This window comes from Cavia porcellus, unplaced genomic scaffold (genome assembly GCF_034190915.1).
Source record: "Cavia porcellus strain 051 isolate PalLab524CR breed Dunkin Hartley unplaced genomic scaffold, mCavPor4.1 scaffold_8, whole genome shotgun sequence".
Lineage (NCBI taxonomy): Eukaryota > Metazoa > Chordata > Mammalia > Rodentia > Caviidae > Cavia > Cavia porcellus.
This window is the reverse complement of record NW_026947491.1, coordinates 90,347,310-90,363,965: the sequence shown is the minus strand read 5'-3', so window position 1 is coordinate 90,363,965 and position 16,656 is coordinate 90,347,310. Positions and strand designations below refer to the sequence as shown.

Genomic DNA, 16,656 nt, shown 5'->3' with positions numbered 1-16,656 from the left:
GATTGTGGAAATGAGACTGGACTTGAGGGACCTGTTGTAGAAAATGGGACCTGAGAAACCCAGGCTGGCACTGTGGCTCCTTGGGGACGGATGAATTACCCAAGAAACGTGGGAAGACATGGCCGAAGACAAACTACTGCTGCCTGATGTCACATACAAAACTCGAGAAGAATCAAGAATCCCAAAGTGAAAATCAAAACAGTTAAGCTCCTAAAAGAAAATACACAGGGCCAGGGATTTAGCTCAGCAGCATAAGGGCCTGCCTGGCAAGCACAGGGTCATGAGTTCAATCCCTGGAACCAAAACTAAGTAAATACACATGAAAGTGTGTAAGTAATCCCAGAGTTGGGAAGAATTGCTAAAACAGAACACATTTAAAAAGTATTAACCACAAATGAAAGTTTAGATGCTACAATTGAGCAATTTGTTCATTAAAAGCATTAGGAGGTTGAACAGAGAAGCCAAAAACGGAGAGAAAATATCTGTAACACACAGAGCTAACAAATAATTAATATTTGGGATACCCTATAAAGAAGGCCTATAAATCAATTAGAAAAGGCAACCCAACTGAACAATGGGTAAGGGAAAAGGAGGTATTGTATGAAGAGGCAAAATAAAAGGCACATAAGCATATGCAAAGGCCTTGAGCTCTTTGATGATCTGGGAAATAGAAATGGAAGGGTAAGGCGGTGGCCACACACTGGCCAGGGCGTGGAGCAGGGGACCCTCACCCCAAGGCCATACGGCAGGAGTGAGGTCGGTAACGGCAAATCTGCCAATCACGGCACACACCCTCCCTGCCGACCCACCAACTCCACGGTTAGGAATCTGGGCTATCCAAACTCCTGGTACGAGACACACGCTCTTACTCAGTGGGATCGAAGTTAGAGATGAACTCCGTGTTCGGACCAGCCCATAGCAGCGTTAGCTGCTCACCCAGCACAGACATTCTCCCCAGCCACTTCTTACCCATTAAATGCCGGAGTCACCAATGTCAGTTTTACCCTGTTGTAAACACAGAGATTAACACGTCTGACATTGTTCACACTGGCAGAAACCGCGCATTTTAATCACCGAAGACTCTGTCAAGCATCTACACAATGAAATCCTTGCAGAGGATTATTTCAGGGTAATCAGGATTGAAAGGAAATAAGACTTTTATCCTCATCATCTCTGAATGAAGACACCTGAGTTTTAATAACTTCCTGGGGAGACACAGGGCAGGGAGGTGACAGCAGGTGGGCTCGGCCTCCTGTGGTCTCCTTAATAACTTGTTTTCAAGAGACCATAATCCGCCGACACCCAGCCTTCTCTCAAGGGTCATAATCAGAGTCTCAGAAAACTCACAGCGGAAATAAACAACACACCACTAAAACCCAGACAAGCGGGCATCAGCCACCGTGCGGACGGCGGCCTCCCCGGTGAGTCACTCCTACAATGAGGAGCGCGTTAAGCCTTTGAAGTGTGTGCCATTCAAGACAGAACATATATAAAGGAAGAGAATCGCGCAGCTCGCAAGCTGACAGCACAGGTTTTCTTCGTCTTACACATACGCAAACACCAAACAGAATGGCAAAGATGAGTCTCTCTTCCTGCGTACTAATCCTAACCTTCTCCTTGTTTTCCCAAGGCATTCTGCTTTCAGCTTCCAGGTCCATAAAGAACCTGGAGGACGACCTGGTGTTCAACGCATTCCGGATGGGGAAGGCCTTCCAGAAGGAAGACACCGCTGAGAGATCGGTCGTTTCTCCTCCTCTGGAGCAGTATAAAAGCGAGGACAGTGGTTTCATGAACGATGAGGACAACAAAAATCCAAAGGTAAGGGCAGTGTGACTGTTTTATTGGAGGGGAAATGGCTTACGCAAATCCTCTGAAAGGTAGAATTTGTACTTGTGTTTGTTTTATAAACAGGAAAATGTACATATAGTCATCAAATGCATTAGGGAGACTCATGAAATTTCATGTGCACTTTGTGGTTCTCCACCCTGAAGAATAGTTCTTCTCCAAAGGTGTTCTATTTGCAGTAAACTTCTCTCGAAGGTATTTCTAAAGAGTCAGAAGCAGTGCAGAGCCCATCTAAACTGATCCATAAGGATGTCACACAACTGCAACTATCATAGCGCCATTCCACAGACAACAGCTGAAACACGGATCGACTTTCTCTTTACAGAACGCAGGCTCCAAACCTAGTTTCCTGAACCATGGTCTGCCACTGAATCTGGCCCTAAAGCCTTACCTTGCATTGAAAGGCTCTGTAGCTTTTCCGGCTGAGAATGGAGTGCAGAATGTTGAATCAACACAAGAAAAGAGAGAAATTGGGGATGAAGAGAACTCAGCTAAATTTCCCATAGGAAGGAGAGATTTTGACAGTGAGTAATCTTTTAAAAACTCGACTCTTATATCTCAATACCATGCAAGAACTCCGAGCTTCAGTGAGTTTGGGTCTGATCATGACACAATAAATACGACCATGGTTCAAGGCTGGTTGATCTTAAGCAGCCCCTGTCAGAAATCTGGGCTAGAAAAGCATCTAGTTATGGTGACTGCGGTTACTCAGAGTCTTAACAGAGCCGTTTTTCCCTTTGTTTTCTGCGGTGCTTATGACCCTTTTAATAACTGACCTGTCTCCTCCAGTGCTCAGGTGCATGCTGGGCAGAGTCTACCGACCTTGCTGGCAAGTCTGAGACCTGCTGGACCACGCCGTCTTCCCGGAAGAAAATCAAGGCACTCCACTGCCCAGGGGGAGAAAAGCCCTTCGTGTTACTGTAATTTCTGTATTATCTTAAACATCTCTTTTAAAACAAGGCTGTGTAAGATGGATGGACCCTCAATCCAAATGATACGCTTCTTTTCATGTGCATTAAACTTTGTGACAATTCTGCATAATATGACTCAGTGTGTTTTTAAACAATAGATGATCCTATAGCTGTTTGCACCCTGATCTTTTACAAGCACATGGTTTTGGTGAATGGCTTCATTGGTGGGTCGATCCAGAGCACATGGAGGACAAAATCACAGCATAAAAAACCGAGTCAGCTTGGTCTGGCCGGGAACCAGCGCGGCTCTGGCACACGGCCTGCCCCTGGCCACCCCGGCCACTCTGCCGCCCGCCTTCCTCTGTAAATCATTTGGCCCTTCAGGGAGCTTAGCAGTTTTACACTGAGGTGGTTCACTTCCGGGAGCCCAGAGGCTATCTGGACCATCCGCGTCCAGCTGTTTCCTCTTTGAGCTTTTATTTCCTGTCTGATTGTCTGATTTCTTTGCTATTCGGTCATTTTTACTTCTGTCCAGATGGATATTTCCAGAATGGGTTCCAACTGTCAATCTTCCAGCAGACGGATCGACACCCTCTGTTATGCAAGATAAAAAGGGGAGAGGAATCATATTTATATTGGGGGTTGTTACTCAGGAAAATTTTAAAACTTTAAATGAGAGAAAAAGGGATCAAAAATGATCATATAGTATATATATATACACCAATTCCTCAAAATGAGTGTCAATTTTATGCATTGCAAACATATACCAATAAAAAAGCAAACTATTCAAACATCTGTGATTTATAATAAAATACTAACCAGTTAGATGACTAACACACACAGTTACATTATCACATTAGTTTTCATTATACCATACTACCTCATTCCTACCAATGGATATTCGTTTGAATATAGGATATCAATCATTATGTATATATATATGTCATAAATTATTTCTTAAATCCACTTAGCTAAATCAAACTGTTTCCTATTCCTATCCATAAGTTTCTTAGATTTAAATCTTAAATAAATCCTGTTCTTTAAAACGTAAGACTGTATTTAATATTAGTACTTCGCAAAAATAACCTCGTTTTGCTCAAGTTCAGATCAACAGGGACTAGAATTAAGGTCAGTTACCAGAAAGGTCCTTTTCCACGTGAAGAGCATGCAGAAGCTTCGGTGCCCAGTTTATGTGCTTCTGTTTATCTTTGCTCCCCATGTAGTCATCTTTGTAAGTACAGGAAAACTGGGATCTAATTAAGGCTTGCTTCATCTGATAACAGAAAGAAAAATATGCAACTTATACTTGATTTTTTCATTTTTACATACTCAAAGTATCACAAAAGTATCTTAGCAATTCCATTTCTCACTGAGAACTGTTTCCCTCTTGCGTTTTACAGTTCACAAACTCACTTCCTATTACATGTAGCATTTTTGATCTTTTCAGCAATACTAATTTTCTGTATATTTTAAATATATTTTGTATCAGTTATAAAATATGAATTTCAGACTCTTCAAAGACTATTGTTACTCACTTCTGTGTTGGGGCTGCTTTGGGAGTGAGTTTTATTTTAAGTGAAATCATAACACATGTGATTTCCCAAACATAGGAAAAATATAAGGTCTTTATTGTAAGAAATACACCAAGCACAACTCTTTGGGGAGGGGGAGTGTAAGAATTCAAAAAACAGGTCAAAATAAATAGAAACAGGAAACTAGCAATGAAATAAAAGCAGGAGAAAATAACAGTATTGGGAAGACATTATTTTTTGGTTAAAACTTGAATATTTGGAAAACAAGAGCTAAGAATTTTCTAGGCATGAGGGCACATGCCTGTAATCGCAGCTCTTGGGAGGCTGAGGCAGGAGCACTGTCACAACTTTGAGGCCATCCTGGGCTGCACAGTGAGTTCAAGGCCAGCCTGAACTACATAACAAGAGCTTGTCTCAAAACATTAACAACAACAACAAAAAAGACAGAAGAACTAAATTTTAAATTTAAGAAAAAGCATAGCAAAAGGATAGTTTTGGAAATACCCTGGGCAAGCATAACCACTGAGTGCTTTATAGATGGAATGAATTCCAGAATAAACTAGCAAATCTCAACAATTACACTGCTCTATAGCTATTCAGGTATTGTGGGGAGACTTCTCCAAATAATTAGAAATCACCTCGAATCCTCTAACACCTCCAAGTTAACAACACTATGCTGAGTGTTACTTGGAGTATTTATTGATAACAAAACAAATGATTTTGTTATATAATAACTCTACTTATTCTATTCAGTAATTATGTACTAGGTTACATAACCAAAGAGAGCAGTACACTAAACCACCCAGTCAGATGTCTGCAAAGAATCGGGAGTGAGCTCCCCAGCTGCGGGTCATGAGGAAGCGGAAAAGCACCTCGTGCAGCCGAGCCTTGCAAGTAAATTTCATCAGCGTGATCAATTTTCTAGCTCACCGCTGGAGTCTGAGAGATGACCAGTTATGTCTCACCACAACTAGAGTTTGCTGTTTGCCTCCACTGAAACACAAAACTGCATGAAAGTATCAAAGAGTATAAGATCAATAAACTGGTCTTCGGTATGGGCAGCTCCTCTGAAGATAACAAGAGGCTTAACAGTAGCCATTGTTGATTGCCTATTGTTTTGTTTTAAAGTCCCATGTCATGTTCACGGTTCTGTTTTGATTGGTTGTTTTGTTTGTTTTGATTGGCTCTATTCTGTTTTGTTTTGCTTCTTCTCTTCAAAATAAAATTTTTAAAAATAAAATATACTGTTTAAAACCTACTTTTTGAAAAAAGTGGACTGGAGCGGGCTGTTGTAGAGGAGCCTGTAACTCCACCACCCCAGGAGTCCCTGCGAGCACAGCTCCCACACAGCATCCCCCAAGACTTCCTAGGACAGAAGTGAGAGTTTTAGGTGGCTCTTTCTGGACTTGACCCTATGAATACAGAATTGGAGCAATTTGTAAATCTCTTACGAGAAACCTCACTAATAATAAACTACATTATGCTGCAGTGCACCATGCCGTAGGAATCGACTCATGAGCTTCTGTTTCCATCATGGGCACTGCCTTCCATGCATTTCTTTCATTTCGGCAGTAACGGTTCACAGAAAATTACAAACTTACGCTTTTCAACAATGACAATGGGTATGTGTTATGGACTGAGAACTGGTGGGCAACTTAACGCCAGCTGGATTACATCAGCATGGCATTGAGTGAAGATGCTCGCCTGAGGAGGTTTGCCAGGATAAATAGGTGGAGAAGGGCGGTGTGGAGGGCTGAGGTGTTAAGGAGGCATTGTGGGTTTTCCCACGAGTTGCTCTCTGAGCTGTTGGTTGTCCTGGAGAGGCTTTGGTCCTCACATCGAGCGTTGCTTCCTGGCTCCGGAGGGGAAGACATGTGCTGCTTGGTCTCCAGGATGAACTCGTCACGCTGCTTCCTGGCACGTACCTGACTGTGCTTGTTGTCAGAGGACCTCGGGGCCTCCGTGTTGCTGAGGACAACTGTGGTGCTTTTCAGGACAGCCCTGATATTTGTTGTGTGACTTCTCGGCTCCAGAGTAGAACCCTCATCCCACTAGCACAGCTCCTTCATCCTGCTGGCATAGACTTTCTGGCTTCCACCACTGACCCTTGGGTCTTCCTGGCACGGATTCCGTAAAAGAGACTGGCGTGAGTCCTTCCTGTGGGCTCTGGACCTCCAGATGGACTCCTGGGAGGCACTGTCCTGAGCTCTGGGTTTTTATCTGGACTCATGTGGGACATTGCCGTGGGGTTTAGCCTCTTGACTAAATAATCTATGTCTTTGGCGTTGAGGATAGATTTCCTGCATTTTTCTGTGTTAACTCCCGGTGACCATTATAAAAATATTATAAACTCCATGTCCTGATCCTAATTGTTCTCTATGTAGAACCCCTGACTACAACAGTATGGTAAGTCCACGCAGACAGGGGGCCGCTAACCTAGTGCCTGGCTCGGTCACGCCCACAGTGCCCAGGAGGGGCGGCGCCCAGAGTTGACTGCAGCCCACTCCACACTCTTCAGCGCTGTCTACAGGAAAGGACAGGAACTGCAGATAGTGCGGAGAACTCAGGGGTCCTCAACCTCACATCCAGCATGAGTAAGTTCTTTTGAAAGCTTTGCTGACTTTTTATTGAATTCGATATAATCTAAGTAAAAATATCTTTGCTTCCATATACATGGTCACAAAGGATGCACCCCACTTCTCTTGAGGACTTGCTTTCTTCTCTTCAGGACTCCTAGAGAGAAACTCTACAGCCCAGAACGACCACAGGACAATGTGAGACAAAGTTACAAGGCAATGGATTCCTGATGGCTGAGGGACGTGGAAGAAAAGTTTACCCACTTTGCTTATTACCATAAAAATATTTATAAACATCAAAATTAGAAAGACAATCACAATCCATCATGCTCTTACAGTAGTTATATACAAAATAATTGAGGGGAATTATAGTATTTTTTATAACATTATATATGGGTTTTCCTTCCTCTGCCCTGTACAGAAATGTCTTTTTCTAATCAGTAGTACCTTTTGCATTCCAGCTATGTGTACGTAAGAGATAACCAGAGAGGGTCTTACAGTTACAAAGACATTCTATTTAGCAAATTTGTTGTTGACACACAGCTGGACGGAATAACAAATAAACTGTATAACAAACCAAGGTTGAAAAGATTTTAGAAGGCTGGACCCATAAGTAGCAAATGAGAAGATGGGACGGATGGGGATAAACACAGACGTATGCTTAGCTTCAGACATATCCATTACCGATGCACAGGCTGAGGAGGACCTGAGCTAAAAGCACATCTGAAAAGACCTGAAGCTGGTGACTGACCAGGAGCTCGACTGTGGCCACCAGGGGGATGACCAGCTGACAAGATGGAAACGAAACAGAAGAGGTCACGAGGAAAAGCACCCGCGTCACACAAAGACGCAGCCCCAACATGGGCCTCAGGACTTCGTGTCTACATAACCTCGGATAAACCACTGTGTGTCCCGCTTCTCCGCACACAAACAGAACAACGTTTACCTCGGAAAGTCGTCAGAACTACAAGTGAAAAAATAAGAACAGTCTCCGTAAATTCTAGAGGTCTAAAGTAGATACTGGGTGGTTACCAGAATAAACAAACATGAAATCAGTCTTCCTATAAAACAAGATCTGTTGAATTAGAGCTCTCGGAACCAGGCCAATTCTAAAAGGATTCTAGGGCTGCAGCTCAAAAAGTGAACTTACAATCAGCTTCTTCATTTTAATGTTTTTTAAATGCGAGCTACATTAACTTGCATTTACAACATAAAAGGGATTGCTTTTCCTTTGTTCATAAAAGTTGGATTTTTCTGCACAAGATTTGTGGCTACCCAGAACTGAGGCTACTTCCTGTTGCAAATCTTCCAAATCTCTCCGTATATTTATTTGATTTGGAATCACAAATAAGCAAAACAATTCCCTCCTGAAAGTGCTTTTGAAGTACTAAACAACTAAGAATAATGTCCAGATTCATACATGGCTGTTAAAATCATTTTATGTTCAAGTCACATGAGAAAAACAGATTGAAAGTTTTCCTTTGTAGAGTGATTTTCCCCCCGTTGGAAAGATTTCCATCCACAGCAAAATTGCAATGAACTTCAAACCTGCCAAGAATTAGAAAAGTCCTTTTGCCACAAGCTCTTTTTTAAAACTGAAATTATTAGTAGGTTCCCAGTTTGAGGAAAATAGTACTTCACATAGGAAAGCCTGACTCCACTTAAATTAAGATGAATGAGTCCAAGCAATGAAGACTCACAGACTCTCCGAGAGCCGCATTAGTAAGAGAAGGAAAACTCTGAGGTTCTGCTACACCGATCCACTCAGAGTTCTGGAAAACAAAGAAGTCAGAACTAAAAATAAATGTCCTCCGTGTACCTTTTGATTCTTACATCATCACATTTTGGAAACAATCGACACTTGGTACCTCGAATGGCCTGTGAATCTGCACATATGTCAAACACGTACAAATGGCTTCCACGGTGAAAATGCCATTTGCTTTGCTAAATGACAGAGAAGTAACTTTTGACCTAAACAGTGTGGTCATCTTTGCAGGACCCAACGGCCACGCCCTTCTTTAATCTCTGGAGGTAACGGGAGCTTGGAGCCTGCGCCTGCAAACCAAGTCCTGCTCTTTCCTGCTTACGCCTGCAGCCAGCCGGGAAATGCTCTGTAGCTGAGCACGAACTGGGGTGAGGAGCACCAACGTCCATCATCACACACACTGGACACTTGGGAGCTACTTAACACACCCAACCCAGCACTTCAGCCCAAACGGGTTCTGAACGCCTTCAGCCTAACACGGTCCAGGAAAAGCCCTTGCTCAGGGTCACCCAAGGAGACCTCTCCTTCCCCTACTTAAGATCACAACACGAACAGCACCCTCCCTCCACTCTCCCGGCTTTTCTTCGGTAACATTGATCACCTTCTAATATCCCATATAATCCGCTTGTTTTCACTACTGTCTGCTTTTCTCAAATAAAACAAACTCCACGAACAGTAAAGTCCATAGCATCCGGCAGCTGGAGGGGCTCTGACCTCCCAGAGCAGGCTGGGGAACCCGGGGGTTCCCAGAACTCAGGGGCCCCGGGCTGCTGCTGCCTCCAGCTCGGCTCACAGAGGTCTCCTGACATCAGGTCCCCCTCTAAGGACGAAAGGAAATAGGGTGGGAGGGCACAGGCCCAGGCCTGGGCTGGGGATCTGTGTACAGGGAGCGATGGAAATCCACATGCAATACTTGGAGTCTTTAAAATGTGGCTACAGTGAGAGATTTCTTGCTCCTAATCGCCCTCAAATTACTCCCCCACCACCACGGTGAGTGTCTTTACAGGGGTGCTTAGGAGCACAGGGAATGCTGAGCCACGGGCCGACAAACGAAAAGGCAGGTGCGCAAAAGCACCCGGAGTCCTGGACTCTTACACAGTAAATCCAGCCCTGTGCGACCTGCGGCTCTCCTCAAAGTCGAAATGGCCAAGGGCTCAGGGTTCTGACTTAGCACAGAGGCAGCAGCACAACCAAAGGCGATGGGAGGGGAACTCCCAGCGCTGCTGCGCAAAGGGGCAAGGACAGGGGTGAGTGCGTCCATCCGAAGCCAGGGGCGGGAGGGGGGGATAGCTAGGGACCACACGTCCTGACCACGGATCACACCGCGTCCACTATGGCAGTCTGCCGCACAGATGTGTGGGGAGCCTCGTCGGTGAGAGCAGGGTCTCTGTGTCTGTTTCATACACCGCAGTGCCTTGCACAGGGCCTGGTGTACAGGGCGCACCTAATACGCGTTGGTGAGTGAATTCATGAACGTTCTAAAGGATTTGCATAGGCAGCAGCTATGAGGGCGTGGAAAGGGTCGAGGCAGATCACTCTCTCCAGCAGAGAAGTCACTGTCCTTGGTGCACAGTCCTCTCTGCAGCTTACCCTTCCTCGGGCACTGTGTGCCCTGGCATTGCAAGATCTCTGCCAACTCTGGCTTCAGGGTCCAGGGGCTCCATCTGCTTTCCTAGCCCCGCACTATGCTCCCTGATACCCCTGCTTCACTGGCCCCCAGGGAAAGTCTATGACAAACTGAGCCCAGCGTGCACTCAAAGCAGGTGGTGGATCCCACTTCTCCAGTGGCCAGGACATGGGGGACCTTGGGCACCACACCTGCCTCCCACAGTGACCAGACATGACTGCATTTAGGTCTCCTGAAGTCTCCACGTGGTTGCCAGCCTCGCAAGACACCCAGATCTCTCTCTCCCCTTCGGTGTGAGTTCCTTTACTTCCTTTCCTTTGCTAAATGACAGAGAAGTAACTTTTGACCTAAACAGTGTGGTCATCTTTGCAAGACCCAACGGCCACGCCCTTCTTTAATCTCTGGAGGTAACGGAAGCTTGGAGCCTGCGCCGCCTAAGAGCCAGTGATAGACGGTCCACCGCAGAGGGCCTTCACCTCCCCAGGGTGCAGCGCATCTAAACACTGCTTACGGCTGCTCTTCTGTGCATCCTGACCTCACCTGCTGCCTACTCCTGCACTGTGAAGCAGACGCCCTGTCCCATCATGCCTTGTGCTCCGCTAGCGGGGCAGAAGCCTCCAAGCCCCTGGTGCCCACCTGTGCCTCACTTGACAGCGGCTCATTTTCTCCTGAGAGCTATGTTCTGAAGGCTGCATGGTCTCTGTCCCTCGGGTTTCTGCAGCCTGAGGGACAGTGGGCACAGTGGACGCTCGCTAAAGTCCCCGTGCTCGGCACGTCCCCTGCCCCTGGAGCCTGTGACACACCAGTTGGGTTCCACGCGGGCTTCTCCCCATCAGCGCCAGGACTCACGTGCTCTTGCCTCAGGTCGCCTTCCTGCTGGGGTGCGCCACCTCAGGGAAACGGTCCCCGAGTTCCTTCCCCACCTTTTGGGCACGTCACCCTCCAGCTGCCACTGTTGTTTCTTTGATGACAGTCAATGACAGTGGGTTTTGGAAACAGCTCACCTGGCAGCGCCACCTCGGGGTGTGAGGACTGCAGGATGCTGTGAGGGCAGGCTGCCTCTCTGTTCTGGGATACCCTTCTTTCCTTGGCCATCATTTCTGAGAGTTCACGGTTATCTGATTGCTTTATTATTTGTTGCTGGCTCTAGGTGATGACTTTGTTAGTTTTCATTATTTTGTATTCATTTCGAGTATCAAGAGAGGGAAGCACTGAGCCTAACTGGGTGTGTGTAGCAGGAATAGAACTCAGGACCCTGCACTTGCCAGGCAGGCACTTTGGCCGCTGAGCTCTCTCCCCAGCCTGCTGAGCGTCACTGAAACCACCGTGGCCATCCTGGGAGGTTTCTAAGCACGGGGGTTAAGTCTGGATTCCTCCCCAGGAGAGTTCTCAGACCCTGAGCACAGGGCCGCCTGGCGGCTCGGACAGGCGGCAAATCACAGGCGGCCGAGCTCCCCGTCCGCACTGTCCCAGCCGCTGCCTCATGCGGGCCCGGAGCATTTCTGGTTCTTCTGTTCTCTAATAGTTCCGATCAAAAGTAGGAAGGTCCAGTAAGAACCTTCCAGGTTTCTTCACAAGGAAGTTCATTTGACTACAATAAACACAGTTCTCAGTAAACTGCAGCAGGAAATGAAAGCTGAGGCCCTACACGAGCGGTTCCCACGGTGGTTGCAGGGTTCTGTGGACGGCGGAGCACCTGTGTCTAGCTACGAATGAGGGAACTAAAACCTAAATCCCACCCATTACTGACATGGGATTTATAATCAAGTCCATAAAATTCTAAATTCATTAATACTTTCTATTTCTGAACTGCTCTCTCCAGGATGAATTTCAAGTACAGAACGTATATTCTCTCCGTGATTTTATTTATATGTATGTAACAATTTATATAACAATGTATAGGTATATATTTAATTAAATGTTGAGTAACTGAATTAAAGCCAGGTTTTTTTTGAAAACTAAGATCATGAAGATTTTAAATGCCTGAAGGAACGCATTACCAATAATTCCTAGGCACAAACATTTCACATGAGGCAGCTGTGTGAGCTTTCAGGCTGTGACACCTGAGGAAATCAACTCAGGAAAGATTTAATTTGGCTCACGGCTGCAGGGGCGCCAGTCCATGGCAGCGCTGGCCCTGCTGCTTTTAGCCCTGTGAGGAGGCAGAACAGCGTGGTGGAAGCGGAGGCAGGGGACCGCTGCTCATCTGGTGGCCGGGAAGCGGTGAGAGATGCCCGAGCGGGCAGACTTCCTCCTCCGGCTTCTGCTCCCGGGGTCCTCAGCTTGTGCTGCCCACGTTCAGAGAAGGCCTCCAGCTCCATCTGCTACCCTACACGCCAATCATCTCTAGAAACTCTCAGAGACCCTGAAAGTGCCCTTTCCTAATTTCCCCCATGTTTTTCTATCTCATCAAGCTAAAAATTAAACACTCAAAAATTTACTTCAAACTGAATGACAATATAAGGTGCCACCCTAGTAAAAACAACATAAAATATTCCCCCCATCTCAGTGGACAGTTGATTAGATTCTGCCACTATGTCTTCAGACAGGAGCAGACTTAAGCAATGTTGTACTACAGTTTGGATGTGACAGGTCCTCCAAAAGGCCACGGGCTGAAGGTCTGGTCCCAGCGTGGCACTGTTGGCAGGTGGTGGAAACCAACGTCACTCCAGGAGGTCACACCCAGGAGGTGTGTCATTCTGCTCTGTCCCGTACTCAGGGCCATGGAAATCTGGCACCATTTCCCTCACCCCAGACGCAGACTGGAACCTCAAAACTGACCTTTCTTCTTTGTAACCTGATTGACTTGGGTATCTGTTACAGTAAAGGAAAGCTAACACATACAGTGTCTCACAGATCCATTTAAAATATCAGAAATGTAAGCAAAAGGGCCATCATGTCTCCATTCATTCATTCAACAAATATTTATTCAGTGCTTACAAAAGCAACTGCTTATTTTTTGTCTTTTCAGTCTAGTAGATTAAACAGCCCAAAATCAGAACAGTCAGGATAGTAGGAGAGGAAAGCTTCTCCATGTCAACACTCATTACTCCCTTTCCTTGTCATTCTCCTGCTTCCCACATTCATTTCTGCTAAATAGAAATGTTTATCATTTTCAAGAAAGTACATTAAACTGTACCTTGACTTTCTTCTCTTGCACAGACTTACTGATGCGTTCCCTCAGGGGTTTCATCGATGAGTTCTCCACTGGCGTTGGAGATCTATGTTAAAACAAAAACGGTAAAAACGTGTTGCTAAGGTTTGACTGTGATCTCGAAGTGGGACCTCCGGCAGGTGATTCGCTGACGGGCACTCTGCCTCCCGATGGGCGCGGCAACCACAAAAGAGCCCGGGGAGTTTGTGTGGTGCTCTCTGCCCTTTTGCATCATGGAAGAACAGACTGCCATCCACAAGGGACGGGTCTCACCTACGAAGGACAGTGGGTCTGCAGGCACCGTGACTGCCCACCTCTAGAACTGGAGGGATAACCTTCTGTCATTTCCAGATTACACAACCTAAGCCAGCAGTCAGAGAGCAGCCCCAGCGAGTCCACAGTTCCCCAAACATTAACCATTTGTGCAAGTGATCAATTCAGTAACTGAATATTTCCTGAATTTTACTTATTTGTAAGGCGCTATACAAGATATTGGGATGGACAGAAAGCTGATTTGCTCATTGGCCTTGTGTTCAGGCATCGTGGAGGCTAAGTAAAGAAATAAGGTGTCCACATAACTAAAATTCAAAATATAAGGGACTTCAGAGGAGAAAAATAAAACCTGGAAGTTTGAGTAAGTACAATGCAAGAGATTCCTAGAGTCCGATCACACTGGCCTGTATTCACCACTAAATTAATCCCTTTTCTGTTTTAGGTTGAAACCAGTTCTCTGAGTGGTGGCTTCAGAAGAAAACAGAAAGCACCAAACAGTAGGCTAGTTTTATGAAAACTCGCTAGGATGTACTACATACCACTTAAACCAGTTCTTCTAAAATTGTTCATATTCCTATTGCTTCTCGGCCTTCTGGCTGAGATCAAGTGTAAAACTGCCCGTGTTCCTAGAAGTGAATGTTTGCTGTAAATAGCACCGTCCTAGTAAATGGTTGATCTATTGTTAAAACTGGAGGGCGGCTGCAGTGGGCTGGAATGTGTATGCCCTTGCTTAACCCTCAAATGCGACTGCTTGGGGAGGCAGGGCTTTTAGGAGGTGACCCAGGACCTCAGTGAGGCTATCATGGCAGGGTGCTACGCTGATGAGAGAGGTGACCCCATCCAGGAAAGGCCAGGTGAGCACACGGCACAAAGACACCACCACACCCAAAGGAGAGCCCTCACCAGCACCCATCTCTCCTGGCACCCTGACCTCACACTGCCTGCCTGAACAGAAGCGGAGTCTTCACTCCTGGTACCGCCTGTTAGAGCAGCTAGGATGACGTCAGCATCTTACATACAATACCAGCATTAATTTAGCAAATATTTTTTCTCATCATGGGAAGATGTCAATTCCAAGGTAAGTGAGGTATGTGTGATAATTTAAGTGAAAGCACTTACCAAAGTTCTTGATCTACTGCAGGTAAGTACTTTCTTAAAGCAAAAAGCAAAGAATGAAAAAACCCCACTAAAACCAGGAACACGTGAATATCACTTTCCTTTCAATCTATTATGTCTTTGCATCCAACTTTTGCTCACTTCGTACTTTGCTGTTTCCAGATTTCCTACTACAAGCAGCACTTCTTTCAGAACCAGTGAGTATTTCCCCCATCTTTTCCCGTGTTAACACGGGGACACATCACACATCCATGTTACTGACCTAAAAAGCGTGAGGAGAGACGCTCCGTCGCGATGGATCGTGTTCCCGTCGCTGTATAAAAGTTCTGCCTTGTTCTTGGTCGGCGCACTGGCTGCCTCTTCATCCAGAAGAACCAGCAAGGTCTTCACAGTGTCTCTGCCACAGTAGGCAGTGCCGTGGTTTATGGCATGAGATTTTGGCTACAGCAAAAAGTACCAATCAGATGTAAGTATTGTGTACTGGAAACATAGCCAAAGAAAGAAAAGAAGAAAAATCTAACTTTAAACGTAACAACCACCCCAAGCTGCGTGATCAGCCACACTTTGCCGTTTCCTGCGCCAGTCTTCTCCCTGACGTGTTGCTGAGAATCAACCCAGCACAGCAGCTGGCACACGGGGCACTTCTCCGTAAGCTACAGGTGAGCAACCTTACCAATTTCCAGATGTGTGAAAATGGCAACATCGAAAGGAGACCCTATTTCCTGGTCAAAATAACATCAGGCTTCCAGTCAGGAAAATCTTGGTGCCGTCTCTGATTCTAAAGGAAGATGAAGTTCAGGCAGTCTGAACGCTAATTACACAGATTGCTGTGAAAGCCTCAGCAAATATGAAAATGAAAAGCGGGCTGACATTCACACATTCATTCCATAATCATTGACTGGTACGTGTGTCCCCAGCATTCTGTCTGACAGCTACACAGGTAAAAGCCCCGCCCTGCAGGAGCCCAGCTCTCCTGGATAACTGAACAGCTCTAACAGCGCCTTTGAGGATGCTGAAGGAGAGTTCTAATCAGTGTGCTCAGGAGGGATGCACACGAGCCAGTTAACAAACTACTGTGTCACCCAGGGAGACTTCAGAGGTGGGGGACACACAGGCAGGGCACAGCATCTTCAGAAGCTGTGGGCACCGCCAGGCGGGAAACACAAGAAAAGGCGGGTTGGTAAGATGTGCTGGAAAAGCTGTGCTATGCAAAGAAGCGTCAGTGGATGACAAAAACAAGATCACTTGCTTCCATAGCAAGCAAGGACAATGACCCAATCTGGACTTTAGAGACAGCACCAATATCTCACACTGTCGATAAATTCGATGCTATAGTATACGAAGTTAGACTCAAATATTTCAAGGAAAGAGTCACTATGATAACTACTATTAATGTCAAGCTATCTGGGGGTGAAACACAATGATGGTTAAATTTTTCGATTCTAACCGGTGTTGTTCTATTGATATGTTTTTTTTTTTTTAATCTCAATCTCCCCCCCCCTTTCTCTTTCCTTTTTTTAAAAAATTATTTCTTAGTATCTTTTAACTAAGGGAAAACTAAATTAAAAATAGTGCAATAGATTATAGTAATTTTTTTGTTTCTCTATTAGCCTGATTTGAACCCCTGTAGTGTTCTCCACATCTTGTTCTGACTGATTTTATTATATTCTGTTTCGCTTAATAGTATCAAGTTTGAGGGTATAGGCAACCATTTGGAAGGCAACCAGATATTCTATGATGCCCATTATTATTTGACTATTATCTTCTTTGGAATCCTGTAAGCTCTCCAATGTGGTTTTATTGGTCTTATGTACAGTTTTGTTCAATTCTTTTATACTAGCTGATATAGGCTACTCT

General features: G+C 45.5%; 2 protein-coding genes across 3 annotated transcripts in view; one reads left to right on the top strand and one right to left on the bottom strand.

Annotated features, from left to right (window-relative positions):
- Positions 1-1,529: 1,529 nt before the first annotated feature.
- On the top strand, positions 1,530-2,886 carry Pmch (pro-melanin concentrating hormone). Its single transcript, XM_023567688.2, has 3 exons — positions 1,530-1,818; positions 2,171-2,369; positions 2,635-2,886. Exons 1-3 carry the CDS (start codon positions 1,570-1,572, stop codon positions 2,682-2,684), a joined length of 498 nt encoding a protein of 165 aa, XP_023423456.1. The 5' UTR covers positions 1,530-1,569; the 3' UTR covers positions 2,685-2,886.
- Parpbp (PARP1 binding protein) overlaps positions 1,814-16,656 on the bottom strand; it is a 54,019-nt gene continuing 39,176 nt past the window's right edge. For both annotated transcript variants that reach the window (XM_003476245.4, XM_063255458.1), the window contains 4 exons: positions 15,062-15,240; positions 13,396-13,477; positions 3,894-4,029; positions 1,814-3,350 (listed from right to left, as the gene is read on the bottom strand). In XM_003476245.4, the coding sequence (XP_003476293.1) occupies positions 3,013-3,350; positions 3,894-4,029; positions 13,396-13,477; positions 15,062-15,240 (735 nt within the window). In that variant the 3' untranslated portion in view covers positions 1,814-3,012. The remainder of the gene's footprint in view (positions 3,351-3,893; positions 4,030-13,395; positions 13,478-15,061; positions 15,241-16,656) is intronic.

Coding starts and splice junctions, on each gene's coding strand:
- Pmch (XM_023567688.2), top strand. CDS start 1,570: ATGGCAAAGATGAGTCTCTCTTCCTGCGTACTAATCCTAACCTTCTCC. Junction 1,819..2,170: donor AGGACAACAAAAATCCAAAG/GTAAGGGCAGTG, acceptor TTCTCTTTACAG/AACGCAGGCTCCAAACCTAG. Junction 2,370..2,634: donor AGGAAGGAGAGATTTTGACA/GTGAGTAATCTT, acceptor TGTCTCCTCCAG/TGCTCAGGTGCATGCTGGGC.